Source organism: Ylistrum balloti, unplaced genomic scaffold (assembly GCF_031769215.1).
Source record: "Ylistrum balloti isolate Yb309-2 unplaced genomic scaffold, AGI_CSIRO_Ybal_v1 Utg369692, whole genome shotgun sequence".
Taxonomy (NCBI): domain Eukaryota; kingdom Metazoa; phylum Mollusca; class Bivalvia; order Pectinida; family Pectinidae; genus Ylistrum; species Ylistrum balloti.
Window position 1 is genome coordinate 385,548 of NW_026781927.1, and position 19,178 is coordinate 404,725.

General features: G+C 38.2%; 1 protein-coding gene across 1 annotated transcript in view; it reads right to left on the bottom strand.

Annotated features, from left to right (window-relative positions):
* Positions 1 to 788: 788 nt before the first annotated feature.
* LOC132565101 (leucine-rich repeat serine/threonine-protein kinase 2-like) overlaps positions 789 to 19,178 on the bottom strand; it is a 107,791-nt gene continuing 89,401 nt past the window's right edge. The window contains exons 50-63 of the mRNA XM_060229709.1: positions 18,817 to 18,984; positions 18,126 to 18,224; positions 17,640 to 17,765; positions 17,121 to 17,228; positions 16,488 to 16,592; positions 15,985 to 16,086; positions 15,205 to 15,306; positions 13,865 to 14,037; positions 13,541 to 13,616; positions 11,633 to 11,808; positions 8,993 to 9,154; positions 4,957 to 5,135; positions 4,346 to 4,420; positions 789 to 919 (exon numbers count right to left, since the gene is read on the bottom strand). Of these exons, the coding sequence (XP_060085692.1) occupies positions 789 to 919; positions 4,346 to 4,420; positions 4,957 to 5,135; positions 8,993 to 9,154; positions 11,633 to 11,808; positions 13,541 to 13,616; positions 13,865 to 14,037; positions 15,205 to 15,306; positions 15,985 to 16,086; positions 16,488 to 16,592; positions 17,121 to 17,228; positions 17,640 to 17,765; positions 18,126 to 18,224; positions 18,817 to 18,984 (1,782 nt within the window). The remainder of the gene's footprint in view (positions 920 to 4,345; positions 4,421 to 4,956; positions 5,136 to 8,992; positions 9,155 to 11,632; positions 11,809 to 13,540; positions 13,617 to 13,864; positions 14,038 to 15,204; positions 15,307 to 15,984; positions 16,087 to 16,487; positions 16,593 to 17,120; positions 17,229 to 17,639; positions 17,766 to 18,125; positions 18,225 to 18,816; positions 18,985 to 19,178) is intronic.

Genomic DNA, 19,178 nt, shown 5'->3' on the forward strand with positions numbered 1-19,178 from the left:
AAAACAGAAATGGTAATAATCAATTGTATTAAGAAGATGGAAGCAATTAATGATTATAAAGGAATAAGGAAACGACGACAATGATACGTAAAGAACAGGGGAGGTAATCACAAGAGAAATAATTAATGCACATCCTGGACCCAATCATGTAAACAGAGAAACAGGGATGATGATACCACAAGATCACAACATCCTTTCTATATCAATAATGATATAAAATAGCATCAATGACAAATAGTTTTACATCAATTGTACCTTATTGTACAGAGAAACTTATAGACAATATCTGTACAGAGAAACATATAGACAACATCTGTACAGAGAAACTTATAGACAACATCTGTACAGAGAAACATAGACAACATCCATACAGAGAAACATTAAACAATATCTGTACAGAGAAACATCTGTACAGAGAAACATATAGACAACATCTGTACAGAGAAACTTATAGACAACATCTGTACAGAGAAACATATAGACAACATCTGTACAGAGAAACATATAGACAACATCTGTACAGAGAAACATATAGACAACATCTGTACAGAGAAACATATAGACAATATCTGTACAGAGAAACATACAGACAACATCTGTACAGAGAAACATATAGACAACATCTGTACACAAAAACTTAAGAAACTTACGTATATGTTATAGATATCTCTCAATATAAAAGATTCTGTGTATTAGCTGTGTGTCTGTCTGATGAAAAAAGCTGCCCGAGGAAAGTAAAATTAAGGCCACTCATTCATCAACACTGAATCACATGTTTGTGAACATGTCTAGTCAGAACATGTGACATTGAACAAGTTCATTTGCTCTATTTCCTTATCTTGTCTTAACTCCAAGTATTTGAGGAACAGCCGGAATGTTTGATCATAATTAGAGTCCCAAACCGCCAAACAACTGTATTCTGGAAACAAACATCAGCATGCATTACAGCAAGTTTTGGGAAGTTCACTCAAATTTCAGTTCTGATTCTTCTATATGTTCAAGATTAAATGTCAAGAGATGGATGTTCACAATCTCTGCAAAAACAGGATCTGATCAGGTATAAAATAGGACTTGATGATACTAAGATGTAAAGTGTGATAAGATGTGATGGTGACAGGGTGTGATAGTGACAGCATGTAATGGGGGACAGGGTGTGATGGTGACAGGATGTGATGGTGATTGGATGTGATGGTGACAGGGTGTGATGGTGATGGTGACAGGATGTGATGGTAACAGGGTGTTATGGTGACAGGGTGTGATGGTGACAGGGTGTGATGGTGACAGGATGTGATGGTAACAGGGTGTTATGGTGACAGGGTGTGATGGTGACAGGATGTGATGGGGACAGGATGTGATGGTGATGGTGACAGGATGTGATGGTGACAGGATGTGATGGTGACAGGGTGTGATGGTGACAGGGTGTGATGGTGACAGGATGTGATGGTGACAGGATGTGATGGTGACAGGATGTGATGGTGACAGGATGTGATGGTGATAGGTGTGATTGTGACAGGATGTGATGGTGACAGGATGTGATGGGGGACAGGATGTGATGGTGATGGTGACAGGATGTGATGGTGACAGGGTGTGATAGTGACAGCATGTGATAGTGACAGCATGTGATGGTGACAGGATGTGATGGTGACAGGATGTGATGGTGACAGGATGTGATGGTGACAGGATGTGATGGTGACAGGATGTGATGGTGACAGGATGTGATGGGGATAGGATGTAATGGTGACAGGATGGGATGGTGACAGGATGTGATGGTGACAGGATGTGATGGTGACAGGATGTGATGGTGACAGGATGTGATGGTGACAGGATGTGATGGTGACAGGATGTGATGGTGACAGGATGTGATGGTGACAGGTTGTGATGGTGACAGGATGTGATGGTGATGGTGACAGGATGTGATGGTGACAGGATGTGATGGTGACAGGATGTGATGGTGACAGGATGTGATGGTGACTGGATGTGATGGGTGACAGGATGTGATGGTGATGGTGACAGGATGAGATGGTGACAGGATGTGATGGTGACAGGATGAGATGGTGACAGCATGTGATGGTGACAGGATGACAGGATGTGATGTGATGACAGGATGTGATGGTGACAGGATGTGATGGTGACAGGATGTGATGGTGACAGGATGTGATGTGATGGTGACAGGATGTGATGGTGACAGGATGTGATGGTTACAGGATGTGATGGTGACAGGATGTGATGGTGACAGGATGTGATGGTGACAGGATGTGATGGGGACAGGATGTGATGGTGACAGGATGTGATGGTGACAGGATGAGATGGTGACAGGATGTGATGGTGACAGGATGTGATGGTGACAGGTTGTGATGGGGGTGATGTGATGTGATAGGTGTGATGGTGACAGCATGTGATAGTGACAGCATGTGATGGTGACAGGATGTGATGGTGACAGCGTGTGATGGTGACAGGATGTGATGGGGGACAGGGTGTGATGGTGATGGTGACAGGATGTGATGGTGACAGGATGTGATGGTGACAGGATGTGATGGTGATAGGTGTGATGGTGACAGGATGTGATGGTGACAGGATGTGATGCTGACAGGATGTGATGGTGATAGGTGTGATGGTGACAGGATGTGATGGTGACAGGATGTGATGGTGACAGGATGTGATGGTGACAGGATGTGATGGTTACAGGATGTGATGGTTACAGGATGTGATGGTGACAGGGTGTAATGGGGACAGGGTGTGATGGGGACAGGATGTGATGGTGACAGGATGTGATAGTGATGGTGACAGGATGTGATGGTGACAGGATGTGATGGTGACAGGATGGGGATAGGATGGTGACAGGATGTGATGGTGACAGGAGGATGGTGATAGGTGGATGGTGACAGGATGTGATGGTGACAGGATGTGATGGTTACAGGATGTGATGGTTACAGGATGTGATGGTGACAGGATGGGATGTGACAGGATGGTGACAGGATGTGATGTGATGGTGACAGGATGTGATGGTGACAGGATGTGATGGATGGTGACAGGATGTGATGGTGACAGGATGTGATGGTGACAGGATGATGGTGATGGTGACAGGATGATGGTGACAGGATGTGATGGTGGATGGTGACAGGATGTGATGGGACAGGATGTGATGGGATGTGATGACAGGGTGACAGGATAGTGATGGTGACAGGATGTGATGGTGACAGGATTTGATGGGGATAGGATATAATGGTGACAGGATGTGATGGTGACAGGATGTGATGGTGATAGGTGTGATGGTGACAGGATGTGATGGTGACAGGATGTGATGGTGACAGGATGTGATGGTGACAGGTTGTGATGGGGACAGGATGTGATGGTAACAGGATGTGATGGGGACAGGATGTGATGGGGACAGGATGTGATGGTGACAGGATGTGATAGTGACAGGATGTGATGGTGACAGGATGTGATGGTGATTGGATGTGATGGTGACAGGGTGTGATGGTGACAGGATGTGATGGGGACAGGATGTGATGGTGACAGGATGTGATGGTGACAGGATGTGATGGGGACAGGATGTGATGGTGACAGGATGTGATGGTGATAGTGACAGGATGTGATGGTGATTGGATGTGATGGTGACAGGGTGTGATGGTGACAGGATGTGATGGTGACAGGATGTGATGGTGACAGGATGTGATGGGGACAGGATGTGATGGTGACAGGATGTGATGGTTACAGGATGTGATGGTGACAGGATGTGATGGTTACAGGATGTGATGGTGACAGGATGGGATGGTGACAGGATGTAATGGTGACAGGATGTGATGGGGATAGGATGTAATGGGGACAGGATGTGATGGTGACAGGATGTGATGGTGACAGGATGTGATGGGGACAGGATGTGATGGTGACAGGATGTGATGGTGACAGGATGTGATGGTGATAGGATGTGATGGTGACAGGATGTGATGGTGACAGGATGTGATGGTGATGGTGACAGGATGTGATGGTGACAGGATGTGATGGTGACAGCATGTGATAGTGACAGCATGTGATGGTGACAGGATATGATGGGGACAGGATGGGATGGTGACAGGATGTGGTGGGGACAGGATGAGATGGGGGACAGGATGTGATAGTGATGGTGACAGGATGTGATGGTGACAGGATGTGATGGGGATAGGATGTGATGGTGACAGGATGTGATGGGGACAGGATGGGACAGTGATGGGGAAAGGATGTGATAGTTATGGTGACAGGGTGTGATGGTGATGGTGACAGGATGTGATTGGGACAGGGTGTCCTATTCCTGATAATCTCAACTCACTTATGAAATCATACAGAGACATTTGACCCTTAAACTTACCTTTTACCCCTTCACCTCCAGGCCTATCCTTGAATCCCATTCCACCACTGAGGACCGCTGGATATTTGAAATTTCCTAAAACATGAAATTTATGTATTATGTACATTTGTAAAATTAATTTAAGAGGACAATTTGGCAGGATGCCACAAGGGAGTAATTCTAGACAACAAATACTTCACAAAACACACCATATCTAATAGTATTTATGTTACTATTGCTAATTAATCTGCTGGATGGAGAAGGTCAACATGACTTACTTTTAGTAAACAAATGCCAACCCATCTAGGTTATCCAGTAAGTAGTTAAAGTAGCAAATATTTTTAAAAGTGAAGCCCAGACAAATCTTTAATGCTGTAGGACAAAGGTCAAAATATATGTCAGTGACCTGCTTTTGACACATGACACACTGCATTACTGACATGAACTCACAGCCCAAATATGAATTTTCAGTGACCTGTAATACACAAAAACTTGAGACTGGACATTATTTAATGTAGGACTAAGGTCAAATTTAGGTTCTGATGACATCACTAAATTGCTTCATATTGCTTCAAATTCCATTAAACAAAGTACTCCAAACTTACAGAAACTTTTAGAATATCTGGATATACCTTTTGGACGGAGATAAATGAGACTCCTAATTGCACCAGAGTATCTATGTGTGATGGCCACACCCGTCTTTGACTTGAGGTCAATAAGTGCAATATGACCTCCGCCTGTGCCGACCCAAGCCATGCCATTGTCCTGCACTAGTGTCAGGGAGGTCACTCGACTCTGATTGGCTGGCAAGCTGAAAGGAATAAGGCAGGGAAGAATTGTGAGACTGGAAATAAATGTGTTATCAACTGACCTTTAAAATGAGCAGACACTGTATTGTCTGTAAAATGAGTAGACACTGTATTGTCTATATGAGTAGACACTGTATTGTCTATACAAGTGTACATTGTATTGTCTATATTAGTAGACACTGTATTGTCTGTAAAATGAGTAGACACTGTATTGTCTATATGAGTGGACATTGTATTGTCTATATGAGTGTACATTGTATTGTCTATATGAGTAGACATTGTATTGTCTATATGAGTGTACATTGTATTGTCTATATGAGTGTACATTGTATTGTCTATATGAGTAGACATTGTATTGTCTATATGAGTAGACATTGTATTGTGACAATAGAAGAATTGATCAAATTTGTTAAATGAAACAAATAGCTAAAACATCAAATGCTGTTATTTCTGTAGGTCTATACTAGAGTGATCTCAAATGCTTTGATTGGAACGTTTACTGTATTTACCCTGCAATAAGCCCAGGAAGCCAGTGTTTAGTGATATTGAACAATATGTGGGGGTAGCTTGTTGCTATATGTAGGGCAGAGAATTTTTAAATCTCTGAAAAAGACATGGATGGGCTTATTATATGGCATGGGCTTATTGCTAGGATAAAACAGAACTGGATTATGCAAATTATGTTGATGTGGTTATTCCTGATCTATATGAGTAGACGATGAAAATGTATTGTCTATATGAGAATTTCAAAAAGTTGTATTGTCTATATCTCACTAATGCCTCTACTCCACAAACCAGAATCTACTCAGGCAGATGATGTTACATTGTATGTTACTATTGTGTAAATATGAACAAGTGAAGTCCTCAAGGAGGGAGGTACAACAATGATTAAAAACAGGGCCCATCAATATTGAAAACTATAAAGTCTCCCCCACCCTCCCCCCTCCCCACTTTTCTTCAACACCCATAAAGTAACAGGAGAAGATATAAAACAAAACTCACAATTTACAAACTGGTTCAGACATAACACGATTTACAAACTGATTTAGACATAACACGATTTACAAACTGATTTAGACATAACAAGATTTACAAACTGGTTCAGACATAACACGATTTACAAACTGATTTAGACATAACACGATTTACAAACTGGTTCAGACATAACACGATTTACAAACTGATTTAGACATAACACGATTTACAAACTGGTTCAGACATAACACGATTTACAAACTGATTTAGACATAACAAGATTTACAAACTGGTTCAGACATAACACGATTTACAAACTGATTTAGACATAACAAGATTTACAAACTGGTTCAGACATAACACAATTTACAAACTGGTTTAGACATAACACAATTTACAAACTGGTTTAGACATAACATAATTTACAAACTGATTTAGACATAACACGATTTACAAACTGGTTTAGACATAATACGATTTACAAACTGATTTAGACATAACACGATTTACAAACTGGTTCAGACATAACACGATTTACAAACTGATTTAGACAACACAATTTACAAACTGATTTAGACATAACACGATTTACAAACTGATTTAGACATAAAACGATTTACAAACTGATTTAGACATAACAGGATTTAGACATAACACGATTTACAAACTGATTTAGACAACACAATTTACAAACTGGTTCAGACATAACACGATTTACAAACTGATTTAGACATAACACGATTTACAAACTGATTTAGACATAAAACGATTTACAAACTGATTTAGACATAACACGATTTACAAACTGATTTAGACATAACACGATTTACAAACTGATTTAGACATAACACGATTTACAAACTGATTTAGACATTGTCACGTTCGCATGTAATTATTTGTATAGATTTTTTCTATGATTCGTCTGTTCTTATACATAAGTCCGTATGGCACGATTGTAAGTACGGCTAAAACGGAAGTGCACGTGCGGAATTTGGCGAGTGTCACTACAGGTAAGGTATGCCGATATTAATGGCTGTGTAGTGTTTACCTGTAGTCAATTTTTCCGATTCTCATGGATACAGGCACGGAATACAGACTGTGGTGAGTAACTAATATTGTTACATCTCTTTCTCTTTACTAATTGTCTATTAGAGTGTCTTATTTTCCGCGAAAAATGTATTTCTAATATAAATATCTTAGTGTGCAGTCCAATCAAGCGTAGCAATTGATTAGAGTTGTAAACGTGGATGTTTTGTTGATATATTAATATTTCCATGTTTTGATCGCTTAAGTCTTAATATTATGTTTATCAAATGTCATTTGTCGTATATAGCAGGGCTTAAATGATAACTTTTGTATTAATGTCCCTGTACAGGTGAACTATAGTCCACTGAGTATCGCCGGTTTAAAAAAGTATGGAAGCCTTTAGTCACCATATGCGTTACTTTGTTTGTCAAAATTATAGCGTAAGTATGGACCACCGCACGACTTTGCTTGAGAATTAAAGCAAATATTGTGTATTTATTCCCATATGGAATGAATAATTAGGTATTTAACGTATGTAGTGTACATTGTATGGATGATATGTTGTCATTTTTGTGATGGTTATCGGAGTGAATGTTTGTGTGTATTGTTTGTTGTTTAAGCTTTCCATTCCGGAGTGAGAGTCTACAAATACGCCTATCTGGACCTGAGGAACCACAGCTTCGGCAACGGGGCCGGTCATAGACCCAGGTCAGCCACAGGAAAATTGTTGGTCGGTACAGTCGGGTCAAGGCACCGATGGCATTTTCATCACCGTAGAGAATCTCCGTCGAAGGGAGACATGTCCTCAACTGTCGGGGATAGTTTGGAGCACACTATCTAGGTGGTAGAGCATACACTACGTCTCTGGTGTTGTATGTGGTGGGGAAGGCTTGGAAGTCCCCCTGATAGACACCCGTGTGGAACTCTTGTTCATGGGAGCCTCAGCAGGGCTGCGGTTCAGCTGCTACCTTGTTTCTTGTTGTGTAAAGGACTTAGACGTATTCTGTGACCGTGTTGTGCCGTGCTGTGTTGGACGCCTTTTTGGAACTTTGTGTGCTTGTTAGAGGAAGTAAGAGTGAGTGTGGATGTGCTTTAGTGTGATTATATACTTGTATGTAATACATTGTGATTGTTTTCTATACAATATTTTGAGTTCTTGCTTTCTTGCTGAAACATCTTAATCCGACGCTTGTCCTACGTTACAGACATAACACGATTTACAAACTGATTTAGACATAACACGATTTACAAACTGGTTCAGACATAACACGATTTACAAACTAATTTAGACATAACACGATTTACAAACTGGTTCAGACATAACATGATTTACAAACTGATTTAGACATAACACAATTTACAAACTGATTTAGACATAACACAATTTACAAACTGATTTAGACATAACACGATTTACAAACTGATTTAGACATAACATAATTTACAAACTGATTCAGACATAACATAATTTACAAACTGGTTCAGACATAACACGATTTACAAACTGATTTAGACAACACAATTTACAAACTGATTTAGACATAACACGATTTACAAACTGATTCAGACATAACACAATTTACAAACTGGTTCAGACATAACACGATTTACAAACTGATTTAGACATAACACGATTTACAAACTGATTTAGACATAACACAATTTACAAACAGGTTCAGACTTAATATCCTTATTAGGTATTAGTGCAAAAATCCCTTAATTAGTTCCAGCCTGATGTAAACACAAAACGTAAAGTTCACTTTAAAATCGTTACTGAATTTGTTCTCAGCCTCTCAGTGATGTTAAACATATTAGGATGAGGTCGAAAATGTTTCAGAATTTAAGATAAATTACTTACTCAAACATGGTGGAAATGTTGAAGGTGTGTCTAAGTTTTGGCGTGTTGCCACTTCCTCTAAGGCGTCCCACTTCCCATATCTGGATATGCGGTTTTCCCTTATGGGATGTGAGGAGGGACATTCCCAGAGCCATGGTGTAGACCGGAGGGCTTGGACATTCACTGCAGAGGAAAATATATCGTATAATTAGGATACTGTGACCTGATTAATGGTGGGCTTGGACATTTACTGCAGAGGAAAATATATCGTATAATTAGGACACTGTGACCTGATTAATGGTGGGCTTGGACATTTGTTTTTGAACTTGATGGATTTGTGGGCAAAAGAAGGACTTGAAAAGATGTCCACTTAAACTTATCCCTTACACATTTAACAGAGTGAATGAAGTAAATAAAGTCATATTTTCTCAACAATAAAATTTACACGACTTGAGTCTATTTTCTTCTAGCAGGAGCAACTTTTAACTGTGAAAATCTATGTTTTAATTTTACAAACTTTGTATAATTCTCACTCAAAAATCCCACAGCTTACATTTCTATATCAACATTAAACTTTTCATTTTTGATCTATTGGCAAAACGGTAAAAATGGACAAAACTTTAAATACAAGAGATCCCATAGGGATCTTGGTGCCCACAATTTGAGGATCTGTTTTCAGTTCTTGAAGATTTGTTTATTTATTTTTTTTTTTTTGTTACAGGTGTTGTAAATGTTCATGAACTGGTCTTCATTGAATGTACTCAATGATGGCACAAGATATTTTTATAGGGATATAGTGATAAAATGAACACCCTTTATTAACTTGTATACTTATTAAATTCAAAATGGATGATGATGGTGATGATGATGGTGATGATGATGATGATGATGATGGTGATGATGATGATGATGATGATGATGATGATGATGATGATGATGATGATGATGATGATGATGGTGATGATGATGGTGATGATGATGATGATGGTGGTGGTGATGATGATGATGATGATGATGATGATGATGATGATGATGATGATGATGATGATGATGATGATGATGATGATGATGATGATGATGATGATGATGATGATGATGATGATGATGATGATGATGGTGATGATGGAGATGATGATGATGATGATGATGATGAAGATGATGATGATGATGATGATGATGGAGATGATGATGATGGTGATGATGATGGATGATGATGATGATGAATGATGATGCATGATGATGATGATGTTGATGATGCACAAGAGCGCAACAAGTATAATAAAAGTTCAAAGTTTTTTAAAACTTTTTTTTTTTTTTTTTAAATTGAAAATTTTATATTTTATTTTATTACATTAATGTTTTTGTAACACCAACACTTAAACATTAGGAATTACTGACATTTTTAATAAATCAATTCTTCTGTTACTTCTCATGTGTCAACCCATATGCCATTAACTCAATTCATTGCATGGTTTAGTATACATACCCTAAACAGTGTATTTATCAATGTTTACTTAGTTTAGAAAATCTGAAACTTGAGAATGACTGATCATGTAGGTAAGAAATAGCCATAAAACAATTATTCGCTGTTCAAATCCAAGATGGAGAGCTATAGGCCATTTTGTTTTTCAAATCATTCTAAATATGGGACAATGCTTAACTAGGTACCAAGAGGAAGCTAAATATGGGACAATGCTTAACTAGGTACCAAGAGGAAGCTAAATATGAAATTTGAGAAGGATCCTGTGACAGCCATAACAAACTACTGTATTACTGTTGACATCCAAGATGGCTGCCTGTGGGCCACCTTGATTTCAAATCGGTCCAAAAAAGGTACAATGCATAACTAGGGACCAAGGGAAACCAATACCTATGAAATATCAGAAGGATCCATCCAGTACTTCCTCAGAAATAGCGGTAACAAGATTTTGCTCTCAAAATCCACAAAATTGATTTCGGATCAGTCCAAAAAAGGTAAAATGCACAATTAGGGACCAAGGGGAACCAGCTTATGAAATTTGAGAAAGATCCATCAAGTATTTTCCCAGAAATAGTGATAACAAACTTTTACTTTCAAAATCCAAGATGGATGTCTTTGGGTTATCTTGAATTCGAATCGGTCCAAAAAAGGTACACTGCACAACTAAGGACCAAGGGGAAGCTTCATATGAAATTTGACAAAGATCCATCCAGTACTTTCTCAGAAATAGCGGTAACAAACTTTTACTTTCAAAATAAAAGATGGCCGACAAGTGGCCATCTTGAATTCGGATCAGTCCAAAAAGGTATAATGCACAACTAGGGACCAAAGGAATCTGCATATGAAATTTGAGAAAGATCCATCCAATACTTTCTCGGAAATAGTTGTAACAAACTTTTACTTTCGAAATAAAAGATGGCCAACCGTCGGCCATCTTGAATTCGAATCAGTCCAAAAATGTTATAATGCACAACTAGGGACCAAGGGGAACCTGCATATGAAATTTGAGAAAGATCCATCCGGTACTTTCCCAGAAATAGCAGTAACAAGAATTGTTTACGGACGGACGGATGGACAGACGGACCACGTACCACGGACGCAGGGTGATTTGAATACCCCACCATCTGATAATGTTGGGCTAATAACAAAATTTCAAAAGTAACTCCGTGTATAGACGGTACCTTGGAGGTAGGGTGTTATATGTCAGCTGTACTGATATCCCTTTGTGAGTGCTAATAACCGCAATCTTTGCGCCACATGAGGCATACAGTAAACGTTTGTGGGCTTGGACTTCCATACAACGGACTGGTTCACTTGATTCACCAAGACACATGCACATTGGAACCAAGTTTTTTTCCTTAAAACAAATCACAGATATCATATTTAATTCGAAAAGAAAATTCAAATTATGATTTTCCTGTCCAACAAAACTGAGAGACAAATCACATAATGGCTACACATTCAACAGAGGCAGGCCTCCTCAACAGGGAGTCAAAAATAGTATAACATAGAGCATGTCAGGCCCTATTTCAGCATAGCATTTCAGCAGGCCTCCTCAACAGGGAGTCAAAAATAGTAAAATATAGAGAATGTCAGGCCCTATTTCAGCATAGCATTTCAGCAGGCCTCCTCAACAGGGAGTCAAATATAGTAAAATATAGAGCATGTCAGGCCCTATTTCAGCATAGCATTTCAGCAGGCCTCCTCAACAGGGAGTCAAAAATAGTATAACATAGAGAATGTCAGGCCCTACTTCAGCATAGCATTTCAGCAGGCCTCCTCAACAGGGAGTCAAAAATAGTATAACATAGAGCATGTCAGGCCCTATTTCAGCATAGCATTTCAGCAGGCCTCCTCAACAGGGAGTCAAAAATAGTATAACATAGAGCATGTCAGGCCCTATTTCAGCATAGCATTTCAGCAGGCCTCCTCAACAGGGAGTCAAAAATAGTATAACATAGAGCATGTCAGGCCCTATTTCAGCATAGCATTTCAGCAGGCCTCCTCAACAGGGAGTCAAAAATAGTATAACATAGAGCATGTCAGGCCCTATTTCAGCATAGCATTTCAGCAGGCCTCCTCAACTGGGAGTCAAAAATAGTATAACATAGAGCATGTCAGGCCCTATTTCAGCATAGCATTTCAGCAGGCCTCCTCAACAGGGAGTCAAAAATAGTATAACATAGAGAATGTCAGGCCCTATTTCAGCATAGCATTTCAGCAGGCCTCCTCAACAGGGAGTCAAAAATAGTATAACATAGAGAATGTCAGGCCCTATTTCAGCATAGCATTTCAGCAGGCCTCCTCAACAGGGAGTCAAAAATAGTATAACATAGAGAATGTCAGGCCCTATTTCAGCAATATTACAGATATATAGTGTTAGAACCAGAAGTTAGGAAATATTACAGATATATAGTGTTAGAACCAGAAGTTAGGAAATATTACAGATATATAGTGTTAGAGCCAGAAGTTAGGAAATATTACAGATATATAGTGTTAGAGCCAGAAGTTAGGAAATATTACATATATATAGTGTTAGAACCAGAAGTTAGGAAATATTACAGCTACAGAGTGTTGGAGCCAGAAGTTAGGAAATATTACAGCTACAGAGTGTTAGAACCAGAAGTTGGTAAATATTACAGATATATAGTGTTAGAGCCAGAAGTTAGGAAATATTACAGCTACAGAGTGTTAGAACCAGAAGTTGGTAAATATTACAGATATATAGTGTTCGAGCCAAAAGTTGGTAAATATTACAGATACATAGTGTTAGAACCAGAAGTTGGTAAATATTACAGATATATAGTGTTCGAGCCAAAAGTTGGTAAATATTACAGATACATAGTGTTAGAGCCAAAAGTTAGGAAATATTACAGATATGTAGTGTTAGAGCCAAAAGTAAGGAAATATTAGTTATCTAGTGTTAGAGCCAAGAGTTAGGAAATATTATAGATATATAGTGTTAGAACCAGAAGTTGGTAAATATTAAAGATATAACCACACAGTTATTCATTAAAAATCTCCTCAAAACATGAAGAGAAAAAAAAGTATACATTTTTAAATCTAAGGCAACTTTTCAATATACATACAGCTATGATATCTGACACAGGAAACACAGCAAGCAACCCATTGGCAAGACCAGCAAATATCAGATCATCTGTGGAACTACAAAATAACAGCATTCATCCAGACAATGACAAAATAATCATTTCATCATCCGTAAAACTACAATCACGTCATCTGTGAAACCGTAAAATAACAAAATTCAGTTTCATGGAAGTGAATCCTGACATTTTTTTAAAACGTTAATTTGTAAATTCATTAAAATGAATGGTGGATATTTTGAAGTCTTTCTTCGAAGATCATCACCATTACACTGATTATAATGACCAACAATTAGATAACAAACTTACCCGGACAAGTGCTTTATACAGAGGACGTGGTCTGGAAGGACACTGGAAGAATGTTGGAATTTAGATGAGTAAGTATCGTACAGCCAGATTTGAGATTGCTGACTGCCCACCAACAGGAATCCGTTTGAGATTGAATGCAGACATAGGATACGTCCATGTGGAAAGTAAGTACCCTGTGGAACAAAGTGAAAAATTATAAGAAATCTGACAAAATCTACAGCTGGACTGTCAGAAAGGATCTACTTCAATCTATATATAGTAAACTTACTGAATCTCAGGACAAATGACAAAGGTATATCAAATTTAGGAATTTTAAATTATAACCCAGATATAATTTTATGCAGAATCTGAATTAATGAAACAAAGAGCTTGGCGCCCACCATTGTTTAATCGTTATCTGCTCTTTGAAAATTTGATTTTTTCCCTTCTTTTCTCTTCTTTTTCAGTTTTTGCTCTTAATGATAAGACATTTGAACATGCATTTGCAGAAATAGCGATGATAATCTTTACATGTCAAATACAAAATGGCCGCCTGGAAGCCATTTTGTTTCTTCTGATCAGTCCCAAAATCAAATGAGCACCAGGACCAAAGGGTACATACATATGGAATTTGAGCGATATCCATGAACTACTTCTTAAGAAACAGAGATAACAAACTTTCAAAGTCAAAATCCACCATGGTCGCCTTACAGCCATTTTGTTTTTCTGATCAGTCGCAAAATTACATAGGCACAACTAGAGGCCAACAGGAACCTACATATGAAATTTGAGAGATCAATATCTTCCTTTTCAAGAAATAGCGATAACAAATTTCATTGAAAAAACTGTAGATGGCTGCCTGTCAGCCATTTTGGTTTTTTTTTCAGTCCCAAAATCTAACAGGAACAACTGGGAACCAAGGGGAACCTATATGCAATTTGAGAAAGATCCGTCCATTACTTCTGAAGAAATAGTGATAACAAAAATTGTTCACGAATGGACAGAAGACAGACAGATGACAGACCATGGATGCAGAGCGATTTGAATAATGGTGGGCTAATAAAGCTAATTGAAAATCATCCTAAATTTGGTGACATGTTTAAGTTTTCATCTCAATAATATGTCCATACAAGTAAAACATTGGTTTAGATAAACAGATAGAAGTTGTAACATCATTCAAACTTTTCAATTCCTTACAACTACAAACTGTATCATCAGAAAGAAGTAAAGAGATTCAGGAATAAAGTAAACCAGAAAAGTATTTCATTTTGGAAATGTCAACAGAGAATAAAAATAACCATATATAGTATGGCATATCTACAGAACAGATAACAGATACAGATCTACAGGACTTTACCGACCTGCTGTTTGAGGGCTGGATCCAACAGGTTAACATGGGATAGTTCAACGTGCTCCGTAGATCCACTGGTAAACCACAGGACTGGGGAATGCTTATCACTTTCCTGGTACCATGTCCAGAGTACAATGGTAAATAAATCAATACAGAAATCAACCACAAATCATTCATCTTTGATCGAACTTTTATCACTGATGCAGGTCGAGAGTGAAGACAACACCAACACCCTTTCCCAATTCACAATTTATTTGTGCATCAAGTTGTTGACATGTTTCGGGTCCAACTCTACTGACCAACAACTTGATGCATGCATAAATTGTGAATTAGGAAGGAGCTGTTTGTGTTGTCTTCACTCTCGACCTACATTCTTTTTTAGTGAGGACTTTTTGTATCCATGACAGTTCCCGTAAGAATTTACCGAACATCATCGATTGTGGAATGTGGGGCCTCTACCCCCTGGTATTGATTTTAATCACTGATGGTCAATGTTCTTCAGCACTGTTAAACACTTGATTAACATGGACTGTAATTTGAAGCATTTGTGTGATTCTGACTATAACATAGAAAGTTATACTGACCTAAGTGCTGAGTTTTTGTGTGATTACATATATAAGCTATTCACTTATACTGAGGAACACTTGGATTACAAATGGCCCTGATTTATTTTGAAACTCTCTTAACCTGGTAAGAATTTAAGTGATTTCAACTTTGACACCACAGAATTAAAGTGAAAGTAAAGTGTGCAGTGGAATTCTAAAGTAATGTTAGCTTGTAACCATCTCACCTGAACTGTGAAGCACTCAAGAGATGCTGATTTTGACACAGGAGTAAAACATCTGACACTGAGGACATCAGGATTTTTAAGACATCTCACTATGTCTTTGGACTACAACAAAACACATATTGGCATAGGGATCAAGCTTTCAGTAAACTCTGACATCAACATCAAGATTTCAGAAAACAATGATGGAAATATTAAGCTTTCAGTAAACTCTGACATAAACATCAAGATTTCAGAAAACACTGATGGAAATATCAAGCTTTCAGTAAACCTTGATATAAATTTTAAACTTTCGGTAAATCTAGATGTAAAGAAAAAAGTTGTCAGAGAACCCTAAAGATCAAGCTTTCAGTGTGCCCGCACAAAAAGATGATTTGACAAACTTTAATATACATGCAGTAATTGCTTAAGTAAAGATCAAGCATTCGATGAACCCTGCAAGAACATGACAAAGAATTCCTATCTCACATACAACACACTTCACCAGTGTGAGGACACTGCTGTACCTCCAGTCTTTTGTCGGGTGAGCTATTCAAACAACCGTTCAGTAGGTTTTCCATGTCTAGCCAAGCATTAGCCCCACGCTGTGTAATGACAGGCATGGTTACCCCCTTAACAACAAAATTAAATTACACTTATTATTGGCCAAAATCACTATTTGGTAGCATTGACTGTGGATGGGAAACAAATTGTACTTGTCACAAGTAATTATTTGTCAGGACATTTGATTCATCTGAGAACAAGTCCTAAAGCTGTAATTTCCAATATACATTTACAGTAGAAAGCTAATTTGCGAGAAACAATAGAAATCTTGTAGAATCACATTTTTTCACATAGTCTGACGGGTATGTGTCAGTATAGCTTGATAAGAGAATAGTACATTTGGGAAGTTCTTCCCTGAGATGTTAGCAAAATGAGTTCCTGTGTGTGGGTATGTTGATGACATAAACAGCAAAACAGGTTAAATTTAAACTTTTCAAAACATACACCTATCACACAGGGTTATAGGGTACAGTTCACAGGGTCATAGGGTACAGTTCTCAAGTTCATAGGGTACAGTTCTCAGGGTCAAAGGGTACAATTCTCAGGATCAAAGGGTACATTTTTCAGTGTCAAAGGGTACAGTTCTCAGTATATACCTCAGCTATAGCTCTGTCCATCTCACTTTTGAACTCAAATTCATCAAATGGATGTCGTCCACTAGTGAGGAGACCATATAGTGTGATCCCATAGGAAAACACATCTGCCTGGAATAAAACAGTTAAGGCTGTATGCTACCCTCTACTTTTACTTCTCAAGTGTACAGTTAAGGCTGAATGTTACTTTGTATTTCCACTTTACAAGTGTACAGTTAAGGCTGTATGCTACCTTGTATATTCACATTACATGTCTACAGTTAAGGCTGTTTGCTACCTTGTATTTTCACTTTACAAGTGTATAGTTAAGGCTGTATGTTACCTTGTACTTTCTAATATTGTACACTTTAACTTACTGGTGCTGTACACTATATTGTACAAGCATTTGCACATTTTCTTTTATGCATTCAAAAATCCACTTTCAAATGAGATGAAAATAAGATTTAACAAAGCATTAAAACCTCACATGTTACTGACCAAATAGCAGCAAGAGAGTTAAATACACCAGTTCTATATACACACTGTGAAGGAGTAGGGTTCTCCACGGATGACCTCTGGGGCTCTGTAGGCAGGGGTACCTTCCTGGGCCAGCAGTCCATCCAGTGTGGCAAATCGTGCGATTCCATAATCGGACACCTTCGCATTTATCTGGACAACGTCAAAATATTTCAGATCTATAACTACAGACAATCTATAGAATAGAAAATCTTACAATACGATCCTAAGAAGTTTTGTTTCATTAGGCAGGGTGAAGTCTATTCCCACTGACGTAGAGTATGCAAGACGGTACAGAATCAACAGACTTTTTCAGTTGTACTACAATCTTATACTAAATGTTAGGACATGATGAAAATGTTACAAATAAAAAACAAAATGTAACATTGTACTGCATACCACTATGTCTTGTTTAACACCTGATCATAGATGTGCAAGAATCTATTGGCCCTCTTGTCCCATTTTATTACTGGTCTGCTGGGCAACAATTAGGACAATTTGAAGTGAACTTACAGGAGCGTTGAGATCCAGACTGTAGATGAGAACATTGTCTGGTTTCATGTCTCTGTACAGAACCATCAGGTGGTGTAGATAGGCTAGGCCCTCGGCTACCTGACATGGTTAAATCAAGAAGTTTTGTTTTAATTTATAGTTTTGTAATCAATGTTATGTAGGTAATAAGTAAACATTTACAAACTTCACTGTAAATTTATTGTTGATCTTTTAAAGGTGTTAGAATTTTTCAGTAGACCTGAAAGTTTTTAAATCTTTGGTCGTTTAACTCTCTTGAAAAAAATTCATCAATCAGCTAGAAGCTTTAAGCAACCCCACAAAAATTCGCAAGCTCCAACAAACACCTTTTAGAGGTAATACATTTCTATCAATCATTTTTTATTTTCCTCAGTCGCTTTCTAAGTTTCAAAATTTAGGCCCTTAGCATCACTGACAAGTTGTAGAACAAGGAAACAGCTGTATGATGTTTCATTACTTGACTCCATCAAATTATCAAATTTGTTTTAAAAGGTGCAATCTACTTGTGCATCATCTATGCAAAGCTGTATTACCGTAATCCTGCTGTGGCTGTCAAACATGAGGTTAAAACTTTAATTTTCTGATAAAACTATAACTTTCTGATAAAACTATAATTTTCTGAGACTTTTAGCGACAACATCCCAGATTTAACATCATCATTAGAAATGGTAACCTGTAAAGCTATTCGATGTTGCATGATGCGATCCAGTGGACGTCCAGACTTAAGAACATTTCCCAGTGATCCTTTGGGTGCCAGCTCCAGGACTATGACACGTGGCTGAAAGCTGACCCCTAATAGGGAGACTATACTTGGGTGGTTCAAACACCTCAGCACAGTTGCCTGGAACAGACAATAAAAATCAGTTTTATACCACAGGCATTCACAGGAGTGTAGGTTCAATCTTGATATTTATATTTTTTGATTGAATCCTCTATTTGGCCTTACAATCATTGTTAATTACCCTTCAGTAAAAGTCGAGGAAGCGGAACCACTGTACACTTGTGGTATAAATCAGTGTAAAAATCACTTATTAC